The sequence below is a fragment of the Anser brachyrhynchus genome (genome assembly GCF_964034855.1).
Source record: "Anser brachyrhynchus genome assembly, chromosome: 2".
NCBI lineage: Eukaryota > Metazoa > Chordata > Aves > Anseriformes > Anatidae > Anser > Anser brachyrhynchus.
The window spans coordinates 31,291,526-31,314,259 of record NC_137695.1 but is presented as its reverse complement, the minus strand read 5'-3'; the positions used below and the strand labels follow the sequence as shown (position 1 = coordinate 31,314,259).

The 22,734-nt window shown below is 37.5% G+C and overlaps 1 protein-coding gene across 4 annotated transcripts in view; it reads left to right on the top strand.

The window, feature by feature from the left end:
- Positions 1 to 22,734, top strand: part of AGMO (alkylglycerol monooxygenase) — a 195,274-nt gene that overhangs the window by 1,583 nt on the left and 170,957 nt on the right. For all 4 annotated transcript variants that reach the window (XR_013946815.1, XM_080580944.1, XM_080580942.1 and 1 more), the window contains exons 2-3: positions 4,417 to 4,547; positions 16,717 to 16,868. Coding sequence is in view for 3 of the 4 variants with exons in the window: in XM_080580944.1 (XP_080437070.1) it covers positions 4,417 to 4,547; positions 16,717 to 16,868 (283 nt within the window). In the remaining variant the exon portion in view is untranslated. The remainder of the gene's footprint in view (positions 1 to 4,416; positions 4,548 to 16,716; positions 16,869 to 22,734) is intronic.

Here is a 22,734-nt window from a genome sequence, read left to right as displayed (position 1 = left end):
TCCCTGAACTTCCTTCTCCCGTGCAGACCTGGGCAATATTCAGCTCCGACCTTGGCCTAACCTGTGACTGTTGATATAGGGCAGACAGCTATGAAAGTCTGCAGAAGGATTCCTGGTACTTCTTTGCATTATAGAAGTGTCTGCAGGCTTCTGCTGTTGTACAACTCTCTTGTGATAAGTTTGTAAGGGAATATGTACCTAGCAAAAGTTACACTAAAAAGGTTTTTCAGTATAGTTATACTTTGCTATAATTGCTGTCTGGTAGCTTAAACTATTAGCTTAGGCTCATAGCTTAGTCTAATTTGTGCAGTGTATTCTCTGGTTGTAGTTCTCTGATGTTCTGCAGATGGGCAGAGGCAGTCGTTCTCTTTTTTTTTTTTGTGTGTGTGTGTGTACAGTTTTCATGAACGTAATTTCACTTTGCTTCTTGTTACCTTCTGGAATTATCATTTATGTGCAGAAAAGACTTTAGCCTACTTCAGTCTACTTTAGTAGACTAGTAGACTAAAGTAGACTTTCAGTCTACTGACTGTAGTCAGTCCCAGGAAGAGAGTGCACTGTTCCTTCCTCTGAAAGCCCCAAAATGGAAGCATTAAACTTAATACTTACTGTTTTTCTTTTCTGTTTACTCTCTGCTTTTTAGAGCCTAAAGATTAAGTTCACATTTACACTCAGTCCACGTTTTTAGGCTTTGCTTCTAAATAATGAGGCACAGAACCTGCTTATTTAATTCTATGTGAAAGTTGAGAATCTTATGTTATGAGGACCTGGGACTTTAAGAAAACAAACTGTTTCAAGGCTTGTAATAAAATCATGAATTTATGCTGACTTTCAACTTAGTATTATTTTTTGCAACTGTATGAAGTAGAAATTGATTTAACATGGTCCTTTGCACTGTGTAAGAATTGGTTACTTGTAAGGGAAATCCTCTTATTCAGCATTCAGAGTAAGACTTTCAAGTTACAGATCAGTTATTCACATAAACCACAAAAACTAGTGCAAATCCCCATTAGGCATTTCTGGTGATGGGCGAAAAGGAAGCAGCTGGTAACAGAGTAAAACATTTGTAGATCAGAAGATATGGAAAGGGGCCATCTTCCATCTCTGACCCATGAGGTCAACAGTGGCTGTTGCTTAATTTTGTGCCACTTTGTTTTCAGGGACAATACTTGAAAACTTTTCCTGGATATGTAGGAGCTACCTATCCCCCTCATGTTCCTTAAACATCTTAATTGTCATTTTAACTACTACCCCGCACTCTCGTCCCCCCCACCTCAAAAAAAAAAAAAAAAAAAAAAGAAAAGACTAACAACCAACTAACCAACCAAAAACCTAATGATTAGGCTACTTGAAACTTGTCTACCTTACTGACTGCCTCCATTTTTCCTGTATTATTTCTCTTATCCTTCTGCTGTCTTACACTTCATCCCAAGATGATAAGCTGTTAGGGACAAGGAGTGTTTTTATGGCATCTAACTTGATAGTATCCTGATCTATGACAATAACTATTAGGTATTATACTCACAGAAATAACATATACTAGTTTTGATATAGTTGATTTCTTTGATCTACTTTGGACACAGCATAATGTGGGTGTGTGGAAGAGAGGTAGTAATATACCAAGTACCAAGAGGTATGTTATAAAACCTTCCTTTCTCAAACTCCTTGATGGGCAGGAGGTTAAGACTGTCTGAATGTTTCTTTATCCTCCTTGCTCTGACACTCCCTATTTGTGAGTCAAAAAGTGTTGTCAAATATTTGGCTGTCTCACAACTTCACAGTGGGAAGAAAATATTTAATGAAGTCAATGGGAAAGAAGTTGTATTAGTACAAAGCCAAGTATTTTAACTATTTCAGAAGTTGCTAGGTAAAGTGAATTGCCATGCAGTATACAGGAATTGTATATTTCCTGTACATTATTTTCATTTCTTGAATAAAAGATCCCAGTTATTCTGCCCTGAGCCCTTTCAATTTCCAGTGCAGCTTCTGCTATTGCATGACTTTGTAATTGTCTATAGTCTGTGCTAAAGCTGGCTCCTAATTTTGTGGTAAAATCTTTCTTAGTGGTTCTCAGTAAGACCATTTTTATCTCTGATGGATGTACAGGCATGGTCATCTGGCTTGTTTAGTAATTTAGGAATCTTTTTTAATTATATCAACTAGAAAAAAAATATCTTAGAAATTAAGCAGTTACAGCAAAACAAGGAACATTTATATTTTTTCTAGGATGCTTCAATGACCTCTAATAGAGTGTATTTTTTTACTGATTTCAAATGTACAAAGATTTACCACACTGGATTTGCTGGGTACTGTTTAGGATTTATCCATAAGCTTTGTTTTCGAAATGTTTTCTATCATCAGCTAGTGTGTATCCCAAACAGGCCTTTAGATACTTAAAGCACTGTTAAAGTGCAAGCTAGGCATCTAAATTAAAAAGTGCCATGTTGATATTAATCTCTGTTCATCTGTTATTGTAACCTAACCCTGAGCTGCTGCAGTTTATGAACTTTCACATTTCCTAGACGTTATAAATCTCTCTCTGCTTGCATGGTTTGAATCATCCCATTCTTCTTCGACTGAGCAATCTGGTCTATATCCATCTTAGTCTCTTTGGTGTCCCAGCTTGGTAGGAATTCCCGGATCACATCTCACTTGGCAACAGAAATGAGCACCCTCCAAAATGCAATGGCATTTGCAGAAGCAACATGGTTCTTCCATTAAAAAATGTATAGGCAGAAGCAACCTCTCTCCTATAGTGCAGTGTGGAAGGTATCAGTATGTGGATCTATATGTTTGCAGTGACTTGAATGGGACAGCGAAAAAAGACTAAGGGGGACAGGGACCAGTCTAGCAGTGTGATGTCTCCCATATTGGTGAGTGGATAAAGTCTCAGAGGTCTTGCACTTCTCTATCCCTTAAAAAACGCAGTGTGAATATTATGCCTTAGTACCAGCAAAAATGAGTTGTCTGAACTTCTCCAAGGTCACCTAACTTTTTTTGCAGACCAAGGGAGGTGGTTTAAGGAACATTCAAGTACACAAAGATCTGATGCAAATAAAATAGCTACTTCCTATATTCCTTGCTGCAGGCCTTCTGGTGGTGGTCTTGGTGTCTGATGTGCTGTCACTGCCTCATCAGTTTTTCCTCCCATGAACTGCAGGGACTATTAGGACTCCAACATCAATAAATAAATAATTAAATAAATGCTCTGCCAACTACTACTGTTCAATCTTACCCTCCCCACCTACCTCCCTTCCCCCCTGCTGATGCTGATGAAAATTTGAGAACAGCTGTAGCAATCAATCTGATGAAACATGGTGTTTTCACAATAATTTTTGCCAGTCCCACCCCACTGGTCACATCCATATCATTCTCTAATGGGTGCTGTTCTTGGGCATTTTCAACTTGTCCATTGATCTGGGACTCAGGATATACAGTGTGAGCTGAATCCTAGACTGGAGCAGCGTTGTGAGTGAAAAATGTTTGTCTTGCACAGCATTATAGTTTTCTTCAGAAAGGCAGTAAATGATTTGACAGCTAGTACAACCCGAAAGAAAAAAAAAGGAGCACCGTTGCTACTTGATCTGGAAAGAATATAGGTGTTATGGCCCACATTGAACTTTGTTTCATAGTTATTTCACATAATTCATGGGTTCTCTACTTAAAATACATATGGAAGAGCTGTTGCTATCAGCAGCAAAAAGCATGGCAACAGATATGTTAAGCAGAAAGTAACTCTAATATATCTTTCAGATAATATTGTTGGATGCCAAATTCAGTGGCTGAACACTTTCAAGTACTGTTTACATATCAAATTGAAAGCAGATTCTATTTTACCTTGGGGTTAGAGGAGTCCACAAATGTTGATGCTTTCACTCATTTATTTGAATATAAGAAATGAGTTTGGAAAGGCTTTTGTGTTTTGTTTTGATGCCATTTAATAATTTATGTGCAGACGATAGAAAGTAATACGGGATGAAGTTAGTGCATTGGATTTATTCTGGTGGTATCTATTCCTTGGCAGCCTTGGTTGTTCTTGTTTATAGGGTCCATGAAGAGCTTTACTTTATTTATCAGGGCGCAATAATAGCTAGAAAGATGCAAGTCAACCTGAGAAGTATCTGGCTGCATAAGCTGCTCTTTGAATCATATGTTTGGATGGACCTTAAAGATTATCTAGGTCCAATCTCCCTGCCAGGGTCAGGGACACATTCCACTAGATCACTAAATCAGGTTTCCCAAAGCCCCATCCAACCTGGACTTGAACACTTGCAGGGATGGGGAATCCACATCTCTGGGCAAACTGTTTCAGTGCCTCACCAGCCTCACAGTAAAGAATTTCTTCCTAAAGGAAACTGAAAAGGCAGATCTAATCCTACTTGTGTTGTGACTGCTTTTCTCCCATTTCTTTTTCAGAGTATTCCATTCTTCATTGCTTTTATTGTGTTGGAGTTTGCTGTCAGCTGGGTTCAGAAGCGTAAGCTGTCAGGTCGAATCAATGATGGCATAAGTTCTCTTTCTTTAGGTATCCTGTCTCGACTGCCAGAGTAAGTCTGTGTGTTATATTAGCTTAAGGTTGTTTGTTAGTCACTGAGAAGGAAGAAGAGAGAATTTTATGTATTGATATTGTTAAAATATTGAAATTGTTATTGCTAACCCAAAGTGATTAAATAAAGCATCTAGATTTTACTTTGCTAAAATGAAGTTGCATAAAGAGCATGAATGTCTTTCTAATCTGTAAGACTAAATATGATACTTGCAGGATATTTTCCTGTTCCAATTATATTCATCCATATTCATCCATATTCATTCATCTTGGCTGTCACCTTTAGCTGTTTCTGGGACTTCAGTTAACTTAACTGTGTCTTAGGTTAGATTATGTTAAAATCGGAGGTTTTTTATTAACCTGCAGAAAGGAGAGAAAAAGAAGTCCTTTATATTCATTAGCCTTTAAAGTAAAATTGCATGCATATAACCAGATAGAAATGTGAATAAACACATGATTCAAAGCTCTTTGAATTCAGTCATGATCTTGTTTGAGTTCAGTGGATTTCTCAGAGGTTTTAATGCTTGATAGAAATGTTGCAAACGTGATCATCTGTTCTTTCTCTCCTGCACAGAGGTCATAAGATTAACCTGAATTACTTCATGGTGAATGGAGTTGTGTTTTAAAGAAATATACATTATGGACTAATAAATATTTAATAGTAGGGAATCCAGAAAATTCTTTATATAAAATGATCTAAGTGCTTTTCAGAAGCTCTAAATGCTTCTAAGGAGTATTGTGTCTTGGATCTGCCTTTTCATAATATGAGCTTCCAGATGATAGATTTTATTACATCTTTTCTGTTAGAAAGGGATTCAGTTTCTATTCCCCATGTATGAATTTACAGATTATCATTGTTGCATATAATCTATTCATTACATGAAGAAAAGTTTCAATTATTTGAATTTGACTATACAGTATATTTTCAAGTCTTTCAATTATTCCCACAGTTCTTTTCTGAATCCTCTACAGTTTTTCAGCCTTCTTAATGTTGATGTCTCAAGTGCACTCCATATTTCAGAAATTGCTACATCAGTGCCAAGTAATGAAGTCATTTGTTCTCTATTTCTACTTGTTGTTCCTCCCTTTATATATCACAGGTCCATGTTAGTCCTCTGAGCCATCTTTCATCCCAAAATATATATATATTTTTTAGATTGTGGCTTGCATTCCTCATTCGTAGGCAATACGTTCTTATACTTGGCCACACAGAAATATATGGGTAATGCATTTGATCATCCTGAATATTTTGAATCAGTGCAATGATGTCTTTGATACTTACAGATCCCTAGTTTTTGTCATTGCAAATTTTACAAACCAAGGTATTGCTAAAATACATTAAAAGAGCACAGAAACAAAAAATTATCTATACTGTCAAGTAGCGTCCATTTTCTTCACACTTAAATTCTGAAATATGTAAATCACCCAATTTGTAGTCTATTGATGTTTGAATTTGTACATTTAAAAAAAACTTTGTAATAAAGGAAAAGTTTTGATAAGATCTATATACCTTTAATTTAGGTACAAAGACAACTTGTGATCGATCATCTTAGTTTTCACTAGTAACTGTCATGAATGAAGTCATTTAGGGAGTTTGGTAGATAAATAATGTCATTTAGAGACACTCTCCCAAACTCCTTATATATCTTGAAATAAGACAGAAGAACTTTCAGCATGAGAAATATTCAAAGTAATATCTAAATGGAGAGTTGCATGAAGCTACTTTTTGCAACTAGTGAGCAATCTATACTCAAACTATTTTGTACACGTTTAATAAGATCTGTGAACATGATCTTGAAGGAGAAACATTCAATTTTGTGTTATATTTTAAGCCATAATAAACTATATAAAGTATTAGATTTGTATGCACTGAAACACACCACTAAAGAAAGTTTACTCTAGTTTTCATGCAGCTAAAACTGAAATCATTCAAATATAATTTCTTCAAATTACACAATTTTTCTAGACAGTCTCATACTTCAGATTTACCATGCTGAATGCTTATTTTTCTTATCTAAAATATTCAGGACTAATGAAGTTAGGGGGACTGAGATTTGTGTGATGGAAGTCTGAATGGTTTTGTGAGGTCTTTTGGCTGTATTTTAAGAATACTAAAATGCTTCAGAGGCACTCATTCCTGGAACAAATGCTTGTTAAGAAAACTAATGTTGCATGTGTGGAACGCAGCTTAGCAAGGTGCTGAGTACTTTTATTATTTTGGCACTCAGTACTCTGCTGCAGAATTTGGCTTGTAGGCTAGGCAGTTTTCTTTTGGATAAGAATTATTTTGCAAAGTTATCTTGAGTGAGTGAACTAAATGATCCTTAAGGACATAAACTTGGTAGGATCAGGCAAATCGGCAGCATCAGTACACTTATTCATTGATACACCAGCACAAGAAGTCTCTACCAGGTCACTTGTACTGCTCTCCTGGCTGGAAACACAAGACCCTTCTCAGCAGTTCTATCCAAAAAAAAAAAAAAAAATAAAACCAACACAAAAAGCTTTTACAAAGCTTTGAAATTTCTTACTGAATGTGAAAGAAAGAAACAGTTTACCCTTCTGTCTTCTGCTTCCATGGTGTGAAAGAAATGGGTCAGAAAAAAAAAATAAAAAGAATGCACACACAATCCATTGCTAAGACTTTCACTTCAGTCTTTCCCTTTCAGGCAGAAAAAAGGGTAAGGAAAGCTGACAGAAACTGCTAAAACAATATTTCAGCAGAACCCACAGCATCAGGGGAAATAGTAGTGCAAATCATTAACAGCTGAAGGTTAGATTAACACACCATTGATTGTATCCTCTCCCAGGGACTAATTTTCATTTTCTCAACTAGCAGCAATGGTTTGCCACTTCCTTAAAAAATCTGTGGTTGAATCTAAAATGGCGGGCTTCAGTCTATTAGTTAGAATGAAGCTTCAGATGCATCATTGCAATGAGGTCTTTACATTGTATGGAAAAATTATTCAGCCTCCGAGTATGTTTTTCCATTTCACAGTCTGTATAACAAGTGCTGCATCTCTTGAGGGAAAACAATATTTATTCAGTGTTTCTTACTTCATTGTTGGAGAAAATGCAAATCATAAATTGTTGATATTCCTATGCCAGATATTAAAAATGTAGGTGCAAGAGGAAAAGTCTAATCAGAAAAGGCAATGTGGTTTGTTTTTAGGCTTATTAGACTCAACAGCATATAGAAAGTAGAATTGTTTTGTGTGTACATATTACTTCTTATAAAACAGCACATACGTTTCTAAAATATAATTTTCTTTGCCTTAACACATACTGTACATTCCTCTGCATGTATGAATGCTAAATGTTATATGCAATGAAAAGTAGTTCGGGGGAAAGGGACACATTTGAATTACTAACCTTACTCCCTGCATCTTAAATGTTGGTGGTTAAAAAATTTCTGAGAACTTTTATTCTAAATAAATAACAAACTTCTCTAACAAACCATTGCCAGGAGACTTGAAATGCTGCTTTAAAAATATTCTCCCAAGAGAAAGTTTATTTTGGGTATAAATATCCACTATACAAGTATGTGCATTATTTCATATTGGCCCATTTCTTCTTTCAAAGCAGCAGAACATAAATCAAATCAAAAAGTGTTTGGGGGATAACTGAGGTAGGTACATTTTCAAACTAGTTGGGAAAGTCTCCATTTTTTATGGTCATGCTCAATTGCCAGTTTTTAGTGTTCAGCTCTGCAACACAGTCACACAGTGTGTGTGAGTTTATAAAGTGTATATATATGTCTAACAGTTTTGTCAACAAATCTGCAATGAACTTTCCCATTTCTAAAGTGAACATTAAAATTTTTATATATTAAATGTTTGGCTTTGTGAAACACGGGAGGCTGAAGTTCTCCAAAGTGGTGTTGAGCATCAGAAAGGAATGAGAAAATGTTTTCGATAGTTCATGCTATTATGCACCTCAAAATTGCTCATCAGCAATAACTGAATCAAAGGAGTATAGAGTTTGTTTCTCCTGTAAACCAGTACGGTTCAATTCTGTATGTGATCTGGATTTTAAATAATTTTTCTGCAGAAGAAATACTGAAGAAGCAGTTTCACGTGCATATTAGGCCAACACTGCGGCCAAATGAAGGACCCTTTCCTGATTTGTACTTCTGTTTGCATATTCTTGCCTCTGATCTTTCTCTCCCCTTTTGCTGGCATCAGCATTTGCGTTACGCTGTAGTGAAGTGGCCCAGGAAACACATCCAGCACCACCACACCCTCCTCCCTCCCCCCATCATACTAACCTGGATCAGCTCTTACCATGGTTCACAAAATCTTGTACCAAAACAAAAAATGAGCATGGAAAAAAAGCAGTCAGGGGTGCAGGATAACAAGTACTCAGTTTTTTTTTTTTTGTAGTATTACTGAGTTATCCACATAAAATGTATGTAAAATCGCAGTCTGAAAACAGAAGCTTTCAGTCCTTAATAGTAGCAGTGTGCAGAACTGATTAAAATGCATTTGTTTCAAGTTGGTGCAAGCTGTTCACAACCCCATGGAACTAGCGTTGTCCTTGACAAAACAAAATACTCACCTTCATGGATGCATCCATTTAAAGTATGCCCTGGCTTCCTGATGTACCTACTAGTACTTCAGTACACTTATGAATGCAGAAAATTATAAGCTCATAAATTAGTGACTGCATCTCTTAGAAGAAAATTTGATACATGCAGTGTCTTGTAAATTATATTTTCACTTCAAGACTTGTTAACTAATTTTTTCTCTCCACATCTGCTTGACTAAAGCTTTGGACAGATGTTTACTTAGAGCATGGTCAGATGTGTTGCTTCTGATCCAGCTGCCCCCTCAGATCTGCCAACATAACTGCACATTTAATTGCTCCCTAACCTGGTCCTGACAAAGTGATCCAGCTAAAAGCAGAAACAAAAGCCCCCCAAGAACTATAAAAGAGGTGTTTAAGCTCAGCTGCATTCATTTTGACAGAGCCGGGTCAGGGAGCAGCTATGCATGCAATTATGCTGGCAGGTCTGATGGCTGGTAACCACCAGCCTTTGGGCAGTGATGAGCAGATGGGGCCAAACTGGAAAGGTAATCACTTAACCTGGTTAAATTGCAAGTAAGGCTGCTGTGCCCCTACACCAACTGAACTTCTAGCTACTGCACTTCTGTCCTTCCTATGCTCATTTACATAGTCATTCCTTTATCTTGTGCTGGTTCAGGTGTTCATCTGATCCTGTGCTAAGGTTCAGTTCAGTACGGTGCTATTTCAGTTCAATGTAGGAGCAATAAGGATTTTGCGTAAGGCAGAGACAGGCAGGCAAATGAGACTGGCTGCCAGCAGCTAGGCTGGCTTAGGCTCCACTGAAACTGCAGACACCAGCATGCCTGTAGCAGCTAGTTATGGCAATTTAGACACTACCTGTCATTAGATGTTTCCATAAAATAGTATTTTAATAGGTAACAAGCATGAAGAGACAGAATCTACTCACCACCCCATTCCTCCCACTCTTCAAATAGTGTTTTGTAGTTATATATTTCATAAGAATATCCTCCTGACTGCACTGTCCAATATACTCTGCTAATTGTTTCCACATTTTGACAAAGGTCACAGCCCTCACAGCTCTGTCAGAAGAACAGGTTTAGAAATAAGTCACTAATTCTCCGTAGGTAAAGCAGTCAGAGTAGGATAAACAGCTTCAGAAAGCGGGTAGTGCTGTGCACTGGAGCTGGCAGTGCTTTCAGCAGGCAAACCTGACTCTGGAAAGGAATTCTCTAACTTAATTTAGTCAAGCTTGTGACAGGGACTGTCTGCATGAACGATCTTTGGTCTAATTCCCTTTTTTGTTAAGCTGTTTCATCATCAGTGAATTGAGTGGGACCAAATCAGTAAAGGCTAGGTTAATTAATCCTATCATCTTGCTTAATGCTATCATCTTGGTGAATCAATTTAACACAGCTTTATAAATTTAGTATAAGCTACGCTGTGGCTTTGGACAAAGTCAAATCTAGCTGTGCCCATAAAATATGTTAAAGCTTCCTGCCTGCTCATTGCCACCTCCCCGCTCCGCTGTTACTATCTCTCACCTCTTGTCAGTGGTGAGTCCTCCCCTGGCCATATCAGCAGCGTTACCTTCAAGGGTTTAAAATGCAGAACTTTGCAGACTTGGTTCATTTTGTTTGAAACATGCTGGAGAGCACCTGTGTGAGCAGCGTTGCTGGCACAACACAGGAGTACCAACTAGCAGCTGTGGACAGCCTGGCGTGTGTACTGTGCTACTTTTTGGTGATGACTAAAGAAAGCTCTGAGCCAGAATTTAGAACTCTGGAGTTTCTAATGAAATGACGTATAAGCTACCAAACATTAAAGAGAAGAATTTAGGAGACAGACTTGGGAGAGCCAGGATGTCCTCAAACTAATTGTCTGAAACAACTGGTAGTCCCTACTATAATGTTCAAGAGCTTTCCATGTTTCACACAAGCCTGTCAGAAAGCCAATTACTCTTTTAGGTTCTTACATTGAGACAGCTGTTTGCAGAATTCATATTTATCTACATCTTCAGTGTTGCATCGTTACTTATTTTCTAGACGCTGGACCCAGTAAATGTCTCAGCGAATTTGTGAATCTCTCAGAGCCCAGTTTCACACCTGCTGTGTCTCTAGAAACAGAAACAAGCTGTTAACATTTGTTCTCAGATACATTTGTGCTCTTATGTGAAAGTACAGACTGTTAACTGAGTTTACCCTTATTAAAAATATGTTATTAATTAAGTTCCATAATCAGAAGCTCACAAAATATACCAATTTCCCAAACCCATTAAATGTTGCATGTATTTTATTCTGTATTTCTGTATTTTTCACTAACATAAATGCATGAAAACTGATGATTTTTTTTTTTTAAGCCCTCTAACTCTAAACTGTCTAGAGTACTCTTCTGACTAAAGTACTTATCTGCTAAAAGATATATTAAGTTTAAATCAGGATTCCACTAGATGGAGCACAGGGGTAGCATTTTTTAAAGCTGGCCAATATAGTTTGCTGGGACAACACTTTGAAGTTATGGAAATCAGGGAAAAATCTCTCTTTATGATTCTGTAAATCAGTGTTACAGAACTGAAAATAACAGACTTGCACCACTGCACGTATCATGGACAAAGGCAAACTATGGCTATAGAAGTTTAGAAGTATTACAAAAGTTGATCACTGGAATATCTCACACAAATATTTCTTCTGATTTCATCATTTAATGTGCTATGATGTGTCACTGAAGCTATTTCACTATATTTTTACAGACTATTGGAACAGTCATCTGTTATCACTTCCTTTGTTCTAGATAATTTTAGAACAAAATAGGGTTGAATTGAATAACCCTTTCCCTCTCCTCATAACTTCTGCTTATACATGACCTTTGAGAATATAATAAGCTTTCTACTAATCTAACTCAAACCTTAATGCAAATTTGCTGATTTCAGTGGAACAGTCACTATTCTGTAAGACAGATCAAAATCAGATCCTTTATTGAAAAAATGTACTAAGTAAGCATTTGTATTACACTTGTATGTTGTTATTTAAACAAATTAAAAAGTCAGGTCTGTTCCCTCACAGAATGTTCTAGAATCGCCCAAGATTGCACATCCTGAATTTACTAGAACACAATTTGCTGCTCAGTGTGCTGGGAAGGTATAAATAGGTCTAAAGAAATGAAACTTCCATTCTTATAAAGGTAGAAGAGTAAGCTACAATGACAGAAACTCAGCTGTACTGAAGGATTTAAACTAGTATTTGAAATCTTTTAAAGATAATTTGTAATTAAATTTAACAAAGGAGTACATATAAACTTAGGGCAAGAGGTATTATTACCATGGGTTTTATTACTAAAGTGAGTGGAACTTCTCATGAAAATATTTAAGGATTTAATATCAGATTTTTAATTGATTGCTGGAACAGGTCTGGTGAAGAAAAGGTCAGCTCTGTCAGATGAAATCTTATGTAATACTGCACCTAATACAGCTAGGGATACCAAACTCACCTCTATTTTATTTCTTTTTGCATTGATAGTTTTTTTTTTTTTTCTTCTTGAGGAGAAGTGGGAACAGCATTATTTAGACTAAAATGCCAGAGAAGAAAGCCATACTGAGGAAGAGGAGAGGCTTTGATTCAGCTTTTGTGTCTGGTGGGAATATTTTCTCAAAATGTAGGTGCTATTTCCTGTAATCAAGGGCTTTCCAGAGCTTGATAATCATTTCCCAGCTGTATCATTTTGGTGAATTATTTTTTAGCCTTGGGTTATTTCATGACTGGTTTTGCATATTAAGAATGGGAGAGGATCATATTCATCTTGATGATAGAAAACAGGGAATAGAACTCCCACAGCTCTCTCTCCCCTTCCCTCCACCTTGTGGAAAGTTTGGCTTTGTGCTAAAGCGTGAAAAAAGCCTTGACTGCAGTATGTCAGGCGTATTTCAGCTCGATTTGTGTCAACCCTAATAAGTCAGCTGACAAAGTAATAAATTGGGTGTCTGTTCAAGACCTGGCACCTGTACAGGAAATAAAAGGGGATTTCAGTTGCAGGAAGGTTTGCTTTGTTTTGCAAATGGACGTTTTCTCAAGGCTCCTCTACCTCCTTCCCCCTTCTGCTCTTTACTGAATTCTTGTTATCAAAATGTTTATTTCAATTGTGACTAGAGCTAGTTTTTCATCTGGAAAAGAAAGCTTTCTGAGTGTCATTGGAAATGGAAATCCTTATACTTTCCAGTCTGAAACAAAGGCTTACAGAGCATTTAATTATTCATGTATCCTGCTGTTACATATATGGCCTGAATAATTTCCAATTACAGAGTAGAAACTGCCTTTGTTCAACATTTTGAAATTTTACATTGATGTAGTATGAATCAGGCTGGGACAACTGAATTTGTTTAACCCTGGGAAACAATGTATTTGTAATATCTCACTATTTTTAATGATAATATAACCTTGTGACCGGGGTATCTTAATGTGTTTCCTCCTGTGTCTGACCTCCAAGGATGCAAGTCTGTTACAGCTCTTGAGAGCTGACGTTTTGTAGGTCCAGCTGTAGAGTTGTGTTTTTAGCTCAGGGGCCCCAGGCTGAGTCTCAGTGTGATGCGAGGGGGTGCCTGCAGCAGTGGCGAGAGCCTGGGTTGTTTCCTTGGGGTCTTCACTTTGAACACACAACTCTTCCTCCATGTTCAGAGGAGAGACAACACCTATTGTTCACTGATCCTTTTCACTTTTGGAGACTGTCCTGGGGACCATGGAAGAGTTTTCCTGAAAACTAATTTCAGCTTCTAAGGTTGATCTGTGAGGTGGAGGAAGCAAAACAGGATCTGGTATTCTTTGCAAGGGGTCAGCTGTGTGTTCATCTAGTTGAGTTTTCTTCACCTTTTCCATCTTTCATTATTCCATTGGGATCTACTGTAAGTAGATCTTCATGTCCACATGGAGAGTTCATCTCCCAGAATTTCCTTCTTGGACTTTTTTAATTAGAGGAAGTGATAATCTGACTCAGTGGAAGGAGAAGGGGGAAATGGTTTATTTAAAAAAAAAAAAAAAAAAACACCTTTAAGTAAAATATGTATGATTTTTAAAAACAGAGAGATGAAAACCCTCCCCCTGTCAAAACAGTTGCAAAAGTGCATTCTTTGCACATAATAAGATTTTTTTCAGCAGAAATATTCAAAATCCAAGATACATCTATGTAATGTATATAATAAGGCTTTCTATGCTGTATGTGTGTTCTAGAATTTATCACTCCTTATGCAGAGGATTGGGCTCGATGACAAAAGTCCTACCTATCTGCTTCTGTCATATTTATGGTTAAAAACTTACTTTTAAATGAGGAGAAAGTTTTCTTAAGTTCTCTTCAGTGTTTTCAAGAAGTGAAAATGTAGCTTGAGGGAGAAAAAAGGGGCAATATAAACCTTTAAAACTCCAAGTGAACTTTCAGAATCTAATTGAATGCAAGCTCTGGACTTTGCTATCTATCACACTGTAAATTTTTTTTTTTTTTAAATACTTAGCTAAGCAACTCTTCTTTCTCCAGCATTGCATAGTGATATGATGGATTACTCCAAATTAATTACAGTAATCAGCTAGCGTTATGTATTGTAGAATTGTGATTCAAGCGTGAAGGAAAAATAAGCAAATTCTGACTTCTACAGCAAATTGTACATATAAAAAATGTGTTGTGAGGTTAGCTCAAGTTTTACACCTTGGCCTTAACTTGTGGAAAAAAAAAAAAAAAGAGAAAAGACTCTAGGGTGAAATACAAAAAGCTGATCAAAAATGGAGGAAATGTACCCGTCCACATATCTTTGGATGTACTGCAAAGGCATTATATGTTAATAAAAGCAAAAGAATAAAGTAAGAAAACAGTACCTAATAATAACTGATACTATATGTTGCAAAAGGTGTTTTAAATTTCCTGGTCATTGAGAAGATGTTAAGAAATGCCCATTTCTTTGTGTTTGAATAATATCAGCTCCCTTCTGACCTGTTGTGAAAGTGCTTGAGAATTTATACTAAACTTTACAGATGCCTCATGAGGTGAATTGCAAAAATCTGGTTGGACACATATAATCTTCTTTAAAAATATTTCTAGAACACAGCTCTTATGAAAATTAAACATGTTCCAGGTGTGTATGGCCCAACTTCTGGGCATAGCTCAGTTGTTTTTGAAGTGGCAGGTACACCTGCCTTTGCAACTCAAGAGAAATTCTTCATCTGCCAGCTACCAAAATGAAACTGTGTCGGTTTTGCTGTGTTTTGTTTTTGTTGTCTGAGATAAACTGGGATGTTTGTAGTACATGTAGGAATGAGTTAGTTGCAGGTAAGATGTGGCAGCTGGCTGTGGGGAAAACATTAGTTGTCTTTCCAAGCAAAAACTCCTTGTAAGGCTTCAGCTTTTTGGGATAATATGGTGGGTGTGGTAATGTTCTGCTTGTTGCCTACTATTTGGAACTTGGGATTTTCAACTGACTTTGTTCCTCATTAATAGAGAAACTATCATCACAGAGTCTCAAAATGTTTCCTTCTAATATCATTCAAAATACCATTATGGGAAAAAGTGCTCATGCTGGAATCATAAAAGTACTGTATGGATGTTTCTGCAAAAATATGAAGGTGAGGTGACCAAAAAGTTCAGTGAGAGCATGGGGGATGATGGTTCATAAGCTGAAACAGTGACATTTTCTGGGGTTCCCTAATGTTTCAGTGCAGCTAGCCAAAAAAAGACAGTGTATGGCCAGACTATTTTCAGGGACACGCAACACAATTCTCACAATTCTGCATTACTAGTAGGTGTATCTGATTTTTTTCATGTGTATGAAACAAGGTTTTGGAGGAGAAGGAGTATAATATGTCCTCCTTTAGTCTTGCAGGTTCAAGTATTTTGGGGGCTGTGTTGTAAACTAAATCACTGAAATCATCTGTATCAAAAATAATCAAGCTGAAAAAGGGGGCGGGGCAGGGGGGCGTGGTGGTGAAACAAGAATTGGGAAGAAGCATCACTGAGAAACGTCACAGAATTAAAAATGAGCAGACATGGACAGACACATGGCATCCTGAATATGGGCTCCCATGCCTTCCTTGTGACAGTCCTGGTATTAAATCCTACTGGATGCTGAACTCAGCTGACTAACCAGACAGGAAACTATCCCTAGGGAACTGGAGAGGAGGAAGTCTCTCCCTTCAAGTGACACTGAGCTTAAACTGTAACAAATAACTTCTCTTACTCATCCTCAGTCCCATACCTAACTTCATCATATTTACAATATTATTGTAAAAGTATTTTACCTTACTTATTTTACACTACATTACAGTTAGCTTTTGAGAATGATTGCCACTACACTTCACTTCTAACTTGCAAGTTAGTAAGGATGGGTTTTCTCCAGACCTGTGAGAACAGGAACACTGCACAGCACAGACTGCCTAAGGGCTTCGGCATACCTAATACCAAAATGCAGGTGGTGAGTGGCTGATCTTAAAAACTTCACTGACCTGAAGCAATGGTGCTACTGAAGTTAACAGTGGTATTACTTGACAAAGATTGTGGAACTTGGGCACTGTTTATATGCTTTACAAAAAGACTCCCAATAGTAAATATACAGTAAAACAGTTCTGTAATTGCAGTTGACAAAATTATTGATAACATTCTCTGTCTCTCCATTTCAGTGTTTTATTCAGAAGTGTTGACTTAATTAGTTATATCTATGTATGGAATAACTACAGACTCTTTGAACTGCCCTGGGATTCACCATGGACGTGGTATTTGACATTCCTGGGGGTGGACTTCGCATACTACTGGTTTCACCGCATAAGTCATGGTAAGAGTTAGAGTTTTTCCTGTATTAAAATACAAAATGTGTTAATTATTTATGAATAAAGTGACGTATTTATTTTCATTTCTATACTTAATCTAATTTAGGTGCTCTCTTTCCAAAGTTTAGCAGAGATTCACTTGTACTTTAAGTATGGAAAACAGTCTGTACATCACACTTTTATGCAATAGATATAGTTTTGCGAAAAAAAAAAAAGAAAAAGAAAAAAGGAGTATCTCTTGGCTAGTAGCACCACAGAAAAAGAAATGTATCACAGAAAAAATGATAAATAAATGAAATTTGTATGGCATAGTATCCTTTTGTGCCTGTATGGAAAATACAACTTCATACAAAATGGAGGGGAATAAAAAGCAAGGTGGCCAAAATAATGACAGGACATCTGGCTAACTTCCTCTGCTTCTGTGTATATATATTTAACATTCAATCATTGTTAAACTGACAAATGAATGAAAGTGGTTCTGCACTTTACATGTACAGGTATAAATACACATACATACATTTTATACAGATATATATATATGCACTTATATTTATAAGGTATTTTAGAAATTCTGTCTGCAATTAACACTTGAATTAAAGGTGATCATTGTCTTTTTTTTTTTTTTAAGAAGTACGTTTTTAACCATACTTGCTCGTATATATGAAAATGTAGAGTTTAGAAGGGATTCAACTGTTATTTAGTGTAACAGTGGAGGCCATGTAAATCATGCCAGTTACTTCTATTCATGTATATTATGAAGATGTAATAATATCGATCTCTCTGTTTATCCATTATATATTCCTCTTACTGACAACACATTTTTGCTATAGCCATTTGTATTCTGTGCACAGATGCAACAATGCTTTGTATCACTCCTAATTTTGGATCTGATCTAAAGTCTGTAGCAACGAAATAACTATCTCTTTAAGAGACTTTGGATGGGGCTTCTCAAGGCAGCGTGCCCACAGCCCACAAAAGCTGTAAAATCTAGTAACAAAAGTTTATGTAATGCACTTTTGAAAAGGGAAAACATTTTGATGCCAATAGGTCAGTGGAGTACGTGGAAGTGGGTGAGAAATGAGCGTGAGCTTCTGGGGGGAGTGGGAGGTAGGAAGGGTCCCTCCCGGGTGGGAAGAACAATACAGGGTGGGTGCAGGGGGACAACAATGGTGTGAGGGGACGGGGCTCATGGGGGGACATGGTGGGAGGTGAGGAAGTTGGGGGGAGCTGGAACAATGTGCCGGGGGGACATCGCAGCCAGGAGCTGGGAGCCCTGCGTGGGCGTGCGAGACACTGGGAATATGCTTCAAAAACAATGACATTAACAGTGCTGGCAAGGCTGCAACTTCGGGCTGAGAACTGGACCAAGGTGGGAGGATATTCCTGCATTTTTAAGTAAAAAAATAATTATCTGAAAGTGTTAGAAAATCAGTAGCCTGGCTCTACTTTCACCAGATTCAGTGGTAAAATTCCCACTGCCAGAGAAAGGAGCAGGATCAGCTCCATGCTTTCTAAAGCAGTTCCATGTTTTTCTGTTCCTACAGCAATTCTGAATTCACTCTCATCTGCTTTTCTATATTTTGAGAGGAACATTGGGACCGTGCGCTTTGAAATGAATCACTCTGGCCGTTTTAGAATTAAAATCCAAAACAATTCTCTCAGTATGTAGTGAAGTTGTGGAAACCGCATAACAAAATGTTGTTCATGTCTTAAGAAGGTCAGCACTGAGCTGTTCTGTAAACGTTAATTTAGTCTTCTGGAGGTTGCAGAAATGTTTCTCGCTGTCAGGTATGTGCTGCTCAGCAGGGAACTGATGCAACATTATAGAATATCGCTTAAAATGAAGGTTTTAGCTTAACCGACAGCCTTACTTCTGGTCAAGCGATGAAATCTGTAACAGGGCAACACAGCTGCAAAAGTCGACTGCTTCAGAAGTTGGAAAGGAGAATTTGAATGTAGGAGATGCTTTTAAAATGCAAAATGTAGTTTACTGGAAAATACCTCTGCGATTTGAGAAGTGGAGGCACTGGAACAATCTCTACTACAAGTGGACAAACATACCCTTGAACGAGAAAATAACAGGGCCTGGTGATTCAGGCTTGGATCCCAGAGCTAAGTTAGAAATTAATAGCATATGTATATCCCAGGAAATTCAAGCTGTGTGGACTTATGTGTGGGGATGTAAATAATAACACTAATTGTTTCAAAATGAAGAACTTAAATTCAGATGCATTTTCAGGCTGTTTATTAGTACTCAAAATAATTTTGTTACAAAGCATCATCATCGTATAGCTTTTCCTATCTCTAAGCAATTATTTGATAACACAAACTCCTGTCTACTTACTATCTTATTTTTGTGTTGTCCATCCAATAAGTGGACTGTTTGTTTTGCTATTTGAAAGAATAGGCTGAAAGTAGAACCTTCTTTCTGTAGTACTTGTTTCTACTGTAGTAGAAACCCTAATATACAGTTTCAAGCCTTTACCCAGTACTTGGGAATCTATCTTTTCCTCTTCACTTATATGTGTGTAATAGCTATTATCATAAATTGAAGTTATACAGCAACAAGAGGAAGTATTTTTAGGTGTGATCTCATTTTTTTAAAAGATAGAGTTATTCTAAGTATGTGCTTGTATTTTCCATTGTTTGCAGTAGCCACTAAAAAGTTAGAAAATAAAATGTTTCACCACTTATTCAAGCATTCTTCTGGGCCTGAACCAAAAGCCATGGCAGTCAATGGGAATGCTTAGTTAGCCACTGCTTTTTCTCTTGGTGTTTTAGTGAATTTATATATCACCATAACTTTTCCCTTTGTTTCAATTAAAAAAACACTGCTTGTGGTGATACTACTGAAGAAAGTAAGCTGTAAAATAACAGGTTTTTTCTTTTCTCTCTTCTTTTCTTTTCTTTTCTTTTCTTTTCTTTTCTTTTCTTTTCTTTTCTTTTCTTTTCTTTTCTTTTCTTTTCTTTTCTTTTCTTTTCTTTTCTTTTCTTTTCTTTTCTTTTCTTTTCTTTTCTTTTCTTTTCTTTTCTTTTCTTTTCTTTTCTTTTCTTTTCTTTTCTTTTCTTTTCTTTTCTTTTCTTTTCTTTTCTTTTCTTTTCTTTTCTTTTTTTCTTTTCTCTTCTCTTCTCTTCTCTTCTCTTCTCTTCTCTTCTCTTCTCTTCTCTTCTCTTCTCTTCTCTTCTCTTCTCTTCTCTTCTCTTCTCTTCTCTTCTCTTCTCTTCTCTTCTCTTCTCTTCTCTTCTCTTCTCTTCTCTTCTCTTCTCTTCTCTTCTCTTCTCTTCTCTTCTCTTCTCTTCTCTTCTCTTCTCTTCTCTTCTTTTCTTTTCTTTTCTTTTCTTTTCTTTTCTTTTCTTTTCTTTTCTTTTCTTTTCTTTTTTCTTTTCCTTTCTTTCTTTTTTTTTCTTTTCTTTTCTTTTTTTGGGGGGAGGGGGGCGAGGAGGATATGCGTGGGTTTAGGGGATTTTTAACAGATATTTTAATCTAGCATATATGGATTACTCCTCAAGCTTCCTTTCCAGGTGCAGAGTCCTTGCAGAGTTATTCCTGCTAAAAAGCAGGATTCTCTGGTCCCAGGGCAGTGCAGAGCCCCAGCCGTGGTGGAGCACACCCCTTCCCGAGCTCTGGCTTTGCCGATACTCCTGTTGCAGACATATGACAGCGGCAGTAAGGAATTTAGAGGCTCTGTAAACTAATTTCTTCAGCAGCCACACCTTTTAATCAGGGGAGGAAATCTAGAGACTTCCAGATCCATGCAAAAACAAGGGAGCTGTCACTAATGGATGCGCTGGTGCTGAGCAGTGGATTTTGTGGTCAGTTTGGGGACCCTTCTCTCTGTTTTCAGGCCCCGGGAGAAGTTCTCTGGGTTTGGCAGCCAGCAGGTTCAGAGAGCCTGTCTCTTTTTAACAGCAGATTCCAACACCTCTTCTTTTGTTCTCCTTTACTGCTGGGGAATTTCCATTGCTTCAGTGTCCCTCCCCTCAGACAACCTGGGAGAAGTGAGTTTCCTTCAGCTGGGCCAACCTCAGCAGCAGCTGCATTGTTCTGCCAGGCCTGAGGCGGCCTGTGTCAGCCGTGCTCGCCCATTGTCCGCTGGCGGCTTCCAGCCGCCGTGAGGGATACGTGACAGGGTCCCTGTCAGCAACAGGCTGAGCCAATATCAGCTGATGCTTTGAGTTATGTGCGGAGCGTGTAAAATAGACCTCAGCTGATAAGTATATCCTAGCTGGATTCCCCAGCTGCTACATACAGTTTTGAGTTAACGGCCTGTCTCTTAATATTTCTCTGTTTATTTATGGTGGGTGAGAAATAAATTGGGCATATTCTGGAGAAACAGTCTTTGAGCTCTTCAGTTTCTTCCAACCCACAGGACTGACCATTTGGCCAACACCAGGTTCTGAAGGGTCGGCAGACAGAGAAACTCTAAACACTCATTTTGATTTTGCCCCTCAAAAGGCTGTGCCTCGGATCTGTAGCAAAATGTCTCAACTGAGGATGCTGAGAGGGATTTCTTTTTAAGATTTCCAAGAATTGGAAGCTTTAACTTTCAAAAGTTCAGCAAGGTAGGAGATGAGAATGTGGATTTCTCTTTGCTTTATTTACACATGACTTATATAGCTTCTACCTCTTCACCCAGTAGACATCTTTACTTACAGTCTCATAGAGAATTTTTTTTCAGCAGTAGAGCTGCCTGCAGAAGTTTCTGGCTGTTCTTCCCTACACTACCAAGCCAGTTCTGAAAAACTTTCCGTGAGGTGACTATATAGTAAAATCACTGAAAAAATAGTTCATTAAAAAAAAAAGGGGGGGGGGGGGTGTCATGTTGGGTTTCTCCTTTAAACAATGAGAACCAACAACTTGGTTCAGTCATCATGGGGTCAACTTAGCTATGGGGCAGGAACTGCCCAGTGGTCAAGGGCAGAGACAGCATAAGCTGGATTTGCTGGTGCAGAATCTCTGGGGTAACTGGAGACTTTGGGAAGAGCAGAGAAGGATTTTCTGTGTCAGTAGTGCAGAGACAGGTACCTCATCTCATCAGGAAACAGAGTGACCCATTTGTGGATAAATAAGGGCAGGCAATGTTCGTGATTCATGCTGTCAAAATGATGGGAAGAGGTGACAATAAAATCCAGTCCTATTCTTTCAGTTAGTTATACACATAGTCTTCAGCAATAATACTAATATGTTAGCACATTGGACACTAGTGCAATGGTATGTTTGCTATTAAATGAGAAGATGAGTTTGAACTTTCAAGCTTGTTAAAGGAAAAGACAGCAGGGCTTAAAATCTTTTCAGCATTTACATTTACCACTCATTTTTTGGAGGGTATATTGGAATCATATGATCACACTATCTTTATTTATCTGACCCATTCCTGCCTTTGAAGTGCTCCTTTCCATCTGCATTTTATAATGTGCTTATCTGAAGTCAGTATATCAGAATGGACTTGTTAAGTAGATTTTATATTAAGAATTGATAGTATATTGAAATAATTTTGGATTTAAAGGACTTTAGTTTTATGGGAAATTCATTACAGTAAAATGATGTCTGACTTTTGTTACTGGGAACATGGTCAGAAACAACAAGTTTTTTTTTTCTTCTTTTTTCAGAAAAACCTGTATTCCCCTAGAAATGCAATAAATGAGCATGTTCTTTTACATGTCAAAGGCTTCATTAGGGGGGACAAGGGTAGTGGTTTTTTTAAGCTTGTCCTGGCAAAATGCCACTTTTTACCTGACTAGCAATTCAGAGTTATATTGATTATCCAGAATGAAACAAATTTAATTCCACCCAATGAAAGATTAAAAACAAAACAAAAAACAAACAAACAACAAAAAAAAACACAACAACAACAAAAAAAACTCCTTGGG